Genomic DNA, 8,793 nt, shown 5'->3' with positions numbered 1-8,793 from the left:
GAAAACGCCAGTCATTGACTAATCGGCCGTCTATAGGTTTCTTTACTTTTGACCAGTGAATAGTCGAATATGTGACAGAATTACTAAAAGTGCGGCGAAAGATACCAAAGGGACATTCAAACTCACAAGTCGAAATTAAGCTGACTGCGCCATGGCAAAAAATAAAAAAGACCAAAGACAAACAACTGTACACAAAACACAACATAGAAAACTAAAGACTAAGCAATATGAATCACTCCAAAAACCAAGGGTGATCTCAGGTGCAAAAGTCATATACAAGGGGCATAATCTGACAATTATATTGTATCATGGCAAACAACAATATAATCATTAGAAATAAAAACCTGGTGTCAAACGCGATGTAGTTTACTTTGTCCACACAATATAAGGGACAAACTATGTACATATATTTGGGATGCCTGTACAGTGCTTGATGCTATAACATTTACAAAATATACTGGAATATAATATCATAAAGGAACAAATTATGTTATTCTTCTACTTGACAGTAAATGACATGAACTGAACAAATAGTTAAAGAACTCGCACATTAAAACAAAATGATTTACCTCTACGTGGACTTGAGTGTTTGATATTAATCGATAATCGCCGAATAGACAAATTAAAAGAGTTATCGATACATTGCTTGAATAACCGATGAGGTCATAAAACACGTAGTTTCATTTGTTGTCTGACAAAAACAAACCAAAAAGTAAGACAACAAACACAGCATTCCATCCATTTAAATACTTAAATTTAGTATTTTTATCAAGACTTAACAATGTTCAATACCTCTATGATCTTTTGATCTTTTGTGTATAGTCGCGCCTTATACAAAAACCTTAAAATTTAGTACCTTATGTTTCCAATTTACAATTGTAGCATCAAATTTTCTTGAAAAAGATAACAGCTCTTAACAATATATCGTACTTATCTCACATCAAATAAGCCTTTAACATTTTGAATACCGAAGTCGTTAACACAAAATTTTCTCATAGCGTCTAATTAGAGATTCAATAGTACAATACATTCTCTTTTTATTTAGTTTTAACTGTTTATCTGGTTTGTGGATTCTCCAACAAAAATAAAAAAAAACTGCATTTCACAGACTATCCTGTCTGTATGCCGATCACCTTATTTAATTTTGGTTAACGTAATAACATTAACGTTACCAACTTAACTCGGCCTTTTACTTTGAAGTATTTTGCGATTCACAAACTTTAGATTTTTTAAAAATTCATTATTAATATTCACGTTCTTACACACGCACCCAGGGCTGTCATGAAAGTTACGGACACCTTTTTGTTATTAAGTACATACTATAAATATCAGTTGTTCGGAAAGGTGCGATGAATTTACCCGTATGCATTGCTGACGTAGATATACTGTTTAAAGAGGTTTGTTACAAATCTGCAAATTAACGACGCGTGTGCCTTCTTTTTGTTGATATTTATCTCCAAAGATATATTTAATCATTCTTCGTAGAGGGGTCTAAATACAGCACAAACAACATTTTCCAAAGGACCAAAAAAGTGAAAAAAATGCTGACTGCCATTGGCGATTGTCAAATAAACGTATCACATGATGTAACAAAATGGATCTTACAAATTATTAATTTAATAAATCGCCAATGGCAGTCAGCAGGGTTTAAGAACATCAGTTGTTCGACCTGTTAGTCAAATGCGTTTTGTTAAAATATACTTTTTCACTTTTTTGGTCTTTTGGAAAATGTTGTTTGTGCTGTATTTAGACCCCTCTACCAAGAAATTTGTATTGCATGCACACGTATAAAAATTGCGGTTTTTATCCAACGCAATCATAGGTTTGAACGTTGTAAAATTCAGTTTAGACTTGTTTAATCATTCTTCGGTATACACGGCTAAATTATGATGGGTTATCACTGTCGTATTGAAAAGATTCGTATTTAATGTACTCTGACAAAGCAATGTCCAACCCAAAGAAAAACCAAACCAGGCAAACAAACAATATGATACTGAAAAAGATAAATTTCAAAATAAGAAAAACATAATAAAAAACAAAGGTGGTCTGGGAGTATATCAAGATATCAGTAATATATGTTAGTGTTTTTCGGTCAAGAAAAAAGAAGTACAAATGTTACAGATGCATGATTTGTATTACCTAACAAGTAATGACTAATGGTGGTTGTAGTTTCGGATTTGCATTGAAAGTGTTTATTTGCAGAAGCCTTAATGCTTCAAAGGAATTAAAAGCAAATTAATTGCCAGATCAATTGTATGGCTGTTTACAGGATTCTATAATGACCCTCACTTGTCTATATTATCTAACAAAAGAGAACTTAATTAGCAGGTAATACAAAACTCGCTAGCGGATAAGGCATTAGAATATCATTTAATTAAACTTTTATCCTTTCCATAATGAGTTTATTTATTTACGGTCTTGTTTTCAATCTTCTGGCCTTTATTGCGGTCGTAGGTGTACTTGGCGGAGAATGGATTTATGCATGTTGTTGATGTTATTTGTACTTTATACTAAATGTATCATTCAGTGCGTGACGATATGACGAAATAACATTATTATGACACAGCTATTACATTTTTTGTTCGTTGGACTATCTAGCTGCCAAAATGTCTTGAATAAAGTAAAAACCATACATGAATAAATAAATCAAATATATACTTTCATGAGCCTATAATTCAGAGGTTGTCTTTGGTTGTTGCCTGGCATATTTGTTTTTTGTTTGTTGTTTTGTCAGAAATTAGGCCGTTCCTTTTTTCATTTGAATTGTTTCGCGTTTTGTCATGTTGGGTCCTTTTTATAAGACTATATAGTATTGAGTTTTGTTCATTGTTGAAGGCCATACAGTGACCTTTAGTTGCTTACATCCACGTCATTTGAACTTTGTTTGATAGTTGTCTCATTGGCAATAATACCACATCTCCGTATTTTTTTCTATGACGTCTGTTTCCTTAAATGTTCACTCCATGGTTTCATATTTAGATTTTTTTAATTAAAAACGTTATCGCTTTCTCTAAATAGTCCTTAAAAATATCATGCAGTTTTACCGGTATAGTCTTTTCCCCGGGCCAATAACTTGAATTCAGAGAAAAGAAAATGAGATAAAAGTACTAAGCCTCGCGATTTACCTTATGTAACAGATAAAAATCCGAAGAATATGTGCAGCAAGTTGATTTGGTGTGGCCTTATCTTTATTGATTATGTTACATGTAAATGCTTTGTAAAGTAAGCAGTTATAATGCTTAGTATTTAAAACGTGTCTAAGTATTTACAATTAAAATTTGCAGTGAAAAACACGATTTAAAAATACTGTCGCTTCTTTGCGAAACTTGATATCCATAAAAGCGTAAATAAAAGGGTTCACGATATTATTGATAATAAACATTTCATATATAAACAGCACGCCAGATCTTCTAGTGTCTGATAATTGTTCCCAGAAATCTTCGTATAATCCTTCAATTATAAGCAACACAACTTTTGGCAAATAACTTAATACAAAGACCAAAGTAATAACAAAAAACATAATTGTCAGTTTGTGAGTTATTCGACGGTTACTCTTTTGTCTTCTTTTGGATCCAGATAGAGTTGTTTGGTGATTTTTGGCAATATTTGTATTTGAAATGTTTGAATCTCCATCTGAAGTGATGGAAGTTTGTATACCGCCATTTTGACCTACTTCAGAAACTTCCTCGTCGTCAGTTTTTGTCTCCGATTTTCCAACTTCTACTCGATTACTATTCGATTTGTTCAATTTGAATTGACGAAAAACTGTGCATCCGATTCTTGAGTATAAGACAATAAGTGTTGTTACTGTAGCAACAGCAAGAAAGCCTATCACAATGGCATATACGGCCCTTGCTAATTGGTGACCTTCTTTTAATTTGCCACAATTTGTTCCGTTTATTCCATAATTGACGCTGTGAAATGGAACAGAACCGTAAACGAACGGTAACGGGAATGCACATATCAATGAAATAACAATTGTTAGTATCAACGCAATTCTTTTAACACGAAGCGACATTACCGGTTTATGAGGCATACATACTTTTAGATATCGTTGGACTGCAATAATAAGTAATAAAAGAATCGGAATGAATGTAGTTAATCCGGCAAAGAATTGTGCTGTTTTACACAATATATTGTTACTAAATGTTACTTGGTGAAAACATTGTATTATTAAGAACAGTCCACAATAGATTGTTACTACCATGTCAAATACAGATAAAATCGGTATGAAATATCTCTCATCTGACAATCCTTTCATTTGAAAAGTATAAACTGATAAAACCAGTATATTTCCGCATGTTCCAAGAACGATATAAATCGAAAGTATAACAATGTTTGGTATAAGACTTTTTGTTATCATATCATTCCATTGAGAAACTGTAATTTCAGCCATTGTTCTAATAGTTTTTCTGAATCAAATACATGTGACTAAGTGAGCAAAGTACACGTTATTTCCTTTTGCATAGTAATACATTTAATGTCATTCTTTTCGAGCATATTGATAATATCAAAATTTAAAAACAGCGACACCTTCCGGTTTAAATCAAATAGAAAACAGCTTTTTTTTCATTCAGAAAGTACAGTGTGTATGTAATAAAATGATCAAGGAAGCTTTTCTATTTAATGTTCGATTGTTTCCGTAAAATTGTGAATGTCATTGACCCTTTTATGTACATTTTCTCAAACAGTTGCTATTCCCACGCGGAAAAAATACTAACTGGGCATGCTCAAAACTATGGGTCTATCGCCAAATGAATAACGATTGCTTTCAATTGAATACAGATAAAACGTCTTAAGGTGTAGTTGGTAACTTTTATTTCAATAGTTCCCGATTGATTTTTGCATTTTAAACCACTCTGTGTAAGGCAAATCTGTTGCCGTCAAAGTACATTCTATGTCTACTGAATTTTAATAGAGATTTTTTTGTATATATATATATATTGATGGGCTGTTTCTCCTTGCCCACATCTAATAAAAAGCCTGAAAGCCTGTATTGTTATGAATAACAGTTTATGGCCAAACTCAGTAACGAACCGTCTAAACTCCATTTAATTAGTAAATTCAACAACGTTTACCGTTATCTTGATGATATATTTTGTACAATAATCAAGAAATTACACTGCCGGAATTTACCCAAAGAAACTTACTTTAAAGAAATCAAATATAAACAGCAATAAATTTTTTTTCATAGTTTTAGATACATGTATTTCAGTACTCACGGGAACAATATACAAAAATTAACGAAACGAGGAAGATTTTTTGTTCCCTATCGTTAATTTTCCTTTTTTGGACGTCGATGTTTCTTTGGACCCGTCTTACGGTGTTTATATATCCCAACTCGCATGTCTGTAGTGACGTTTTTGATTTCAATGCATGTAATCTATGTATCACTGATAAATTATTTAGTTAGAGAATTACTTAAAAACTTTACTAAATTCTTTCAAAGATACAAAGTTGGGCTTGGAAGTTTGGTTGTACTTGACTAAACTTAAGAAAACTTAATACAAACGGGATATCACATCCTTTATTTTTACTTTGATCTTGTTTATAGAGCCCGAACATTTAGATACGATCCTTGTAAACTTATCGATCAATGTATAACCCGGCCACATTTTGTTTGTGTCTGTCCCAAATGTCCCTGTAATTCAGTGGTTGTCATTTGTTGCTGTATATTATGTTTTTTTTTCGTTTATTGTTTGGAACATAAATCAGGCCACTAGTTTTCTCGTTTGAATTATTTTATATTTGTTATGACTACGTCATTTGATATCTGATAAATAAATAGCATTAGCAACGACAGCATCTGTTGAATTCAGTGGTCCTGATCTAAAATCAAGAATGTCTACTGTAGCCGAAATTTGTGTATAGATATAGGAAGATGTGGTATGAGTGCCAATGAGACAACTCTCCACCATAGTCGCAATTTGTAAAAGTAAACCATTATAGGTCAAAGTACGGCCTTCAACACGTACTTTGAATTGCAAAACCTCAATTGACCATCCAATGACATAGGCTGACAACACTCCGTTTTACTTTCTGTTCCGGTAATTCACAAAGCTTTGCTTTGCTTTGTTTATCTAAAAACGTTCCGTTCTACTTTATGTTTTCAAAGATCTTTCGAGATCCTCTAGTTTTGTTCGATAAACAAAGCAAAGCAAAGCTTAGCCACAGGATATGTATTTTGATGAGACTGTCATGTTTTTGTCAGCAGCCATTTAAGATATTACCTACTAGTAGCAGATAGCCGATAAGAGGTGGCTGTATAGTGTGCTATATAAACTGTTATATTGTATTAATATTTTGAATGACCAATCATCATTTTCAGTATACTGAACCTAATAACTAATATACTTATATTTTTTTTCGGCAGACAGTTAATATATTAGCTAACAAGTAGCCTATTGGTTAGCCTTTTAATTTACATGACCAAAATCGTAGTAATGCCTGTCTGTTTTCGTTGTATTTAAAATGCATACGGAAACTTGGAATAAATCAGGTGCTGTCGTATTCTAGGACGGTCGATGATATATCAACGTCATCAGGTGGTACCTTGTAAAATGTCATTACCAAAACATACTGTTTTAATTTAAGTATTGAAAAATGAACAAAATATCTACTGATCATATTTATTTAGTGTTCATCTGTTTAAAAATTGTCATATCAAAAGGGAAAATAATATATGTCCCTTTTAAAACCCGAAATCAACAGTATAAAAATATGGGACAGTGTAATGTATCATTGGTTGTGTTAAGTTATTATGATAATATTCATTAAACTATAACAATTAACTGCCTATTTCATTCAAGAAGGGAAGAAATAAAAAGGAAAATTGCAAAAATTCCTCCCTTATGTAATATGAAAACAGAGACGCACGATCTTATCCGTCGGGTCTCCAACAAAATGATTAGGGTTAATTGTACGGTGTGTTATATAAACTGTTATTTTGTGTTAATATTTTTAATGGCCAATCATCATTTTCAGTATAGATTGAACCAACAAGCTTGTCGTAATATTTTTAATGACCAATCGTCATTTTCAGTATAGTGAACCAATTAAACGTTTATATACGCAAGAAACATGGCTAATGGTTAATGGTCATTTTATAATCACTGAAAACAACGTAATACCATGATTGAAAACAATTGCTGTCATCGTAGACTATTATATTGGGAAAAAAAAGAGACGGAAGATACCAAAGGGAGATTAAAAACTCATTAGTCGAAGAGAGACCGGCAAAATCATGACAAAAACGGAGACGCAAGATAACAAAGGGGGAATAAAAACTCATTAGTCGAAGAGAGACCGGCAAAATCATGACAAAAACGGAGACGGAAGATACCAAAGGGAGAATAAAAACTAATTAGTCGAAGAGAGACCGGCAAAATCATGACAAAAACGGAGACGGAAGATAACAAAGGGGGAATAAAAACTCATTAGTCGAAGACAGACCGGCAAAATCATGGCTAAAACGGAGACGGAAGATAACAAAGGGGGAATAAAAACTCATTAGTCGAAGAGAGACCGGCAAAATCATGACTAAAAAGGGGACGGAAGATACCAAAGGGAGAATCAAAACTCATTAGTCGAAGAGAGACCGGCAAAATCATGACAAAAACGGAGACGGAAGATACCAAAGGGAGAATAAAAACTCATTAGTCGAAGAGAGTCCGGCAAAATCATGACAAGAACGGAGACGGAAGATACCAAAGGGAGAATAAAAACTCATTAGTCGAAGACAGACCGGCAAAATCATGACAAAAACGGAGACGGAAGATAACAAAGGGAGAATAAAAACTCATTAGTTGAAGAGAGACCGGCAAAATCATGACAAAAACGGAGACGGAAGGTACCAAAGGGAGAATAAAAACTCATTAGTCGAAGAGAGTCCGGCAAAATCATGACAAGAACGGAGACGGAAGATACCAAAGGGAGAATAAAAACTCATTAGTCGAAGAGAGACCGGCAAAATCATGACAAGAACGGAGACGGAAGATATCAAAAGGAGAATAAAAACTCATTAGTCGAAGAGAGACCGGCAAAATCATGACAAAAACGGAGACGGAAGATACCAAAGGGAGAATAAAAACTCATTAGTCGAAGACAGACCGGCAAAATCATGACAAAAACGGAGACGGAAGATAACAAAGGGAGAATAAAAACTCATTAGTCGAAGAGAGACCGGCAAAATCATGACAAAAACGGAGACGGAAGATATCAAAGGGGGAATAAAAACTCATTAGTCGAAAAGAGACCGGCATAATCATGACTAAAAAGGGGACGGAAGATACCAAAGGGAGAATAAAAACTCATGAGTCGAAGACAGACCGGCAAAATCATGACAAAAACGGAGACGGAAGATAACAGAGGGAGAATAAAAACTCATTAGTCGAAGAGAGACCGGCAAAATCATGACAAAAACGGAGACGGAAGATATCAAAGGGGGAATAAAAACTCATTAGTCGAAGAGAGACCGGCAAAATCATGACTAAAAAGGAGACGGAAGATATCAAAGGGGGAATAAAAACTCATTAGTCGAAGACAGACCGGCAAAATCATGACAAAACAGAGACGGACGATACCAAAGGGAGAATAAAAACTCATTAGCCGAAGACAGACCGGCAAAATCATGACAAAAACGGAGACGGAAGATATCAAAGGGAGAATAAAAACTCATTAGCCGAAGACAGACCGGCAAAATCATGACAAAAACGGAGACGGAAGATATCAAAGGGAGAATAAAAACTCATTAGCCGAAGAGAGACCGGCAAAATCATGACAAAAACGGAGACG

General features: G+C 33.8%; 1 protein-coding gene across 1 annotated transcript; it reads right to left on the bottom strand.

The window, feature by feature from the left end:
- Positions 1-3,157: 3,157 nt before the first annotated feature.
- On the bottom strand, positions 3,158-4,525 carry LOC127700278 (cholecystokinin receptor-like). The gene has a single exon (XM_052203698.1). The coding sequence runs from the start codon at positions 4,394-4,396 to the stop codon at positions 3,272-3,274; it is 1,125 nt and encodes a 374-aa protein (XP_052059658.1). The 5' UTR covers positions 4,397-4,525; the 3' UTR covers positions 3,158-3,271.
- Positions 4,526-8,793: the final 4,268 nt, after the last annotated feature.

Source organism: Mytilus californianus, unplaced genomic scaffold, assembly GCF_021869535.1.
Source record: "Mytilus californianus isolate M0D057914Y unplaced genomic scaffold, xbMytCali1.0.p SCAF_5, whole genome shotgun sequence".
Lineage (NCBI taxonomy): Eukaryota > Metazoa > Mollusca > Bivalvia > Mytilida > Mytilidae > Mytilus > Mytilus californianus.
The sequence above is the reverse complement of the archived record's forward strand: the minus strand, read 5'-3'. Positions and strand labels throughout refer to the sequence as shown.

Coding starts and splice junctions, on each gene's coding strand:
- LOC127700278 (XM_052203698.1), bottom strand. CDS start 4,396: ATGGCTGAAATTACAGTTTCTCAATGGAATGATATGATAACAAAAAGT.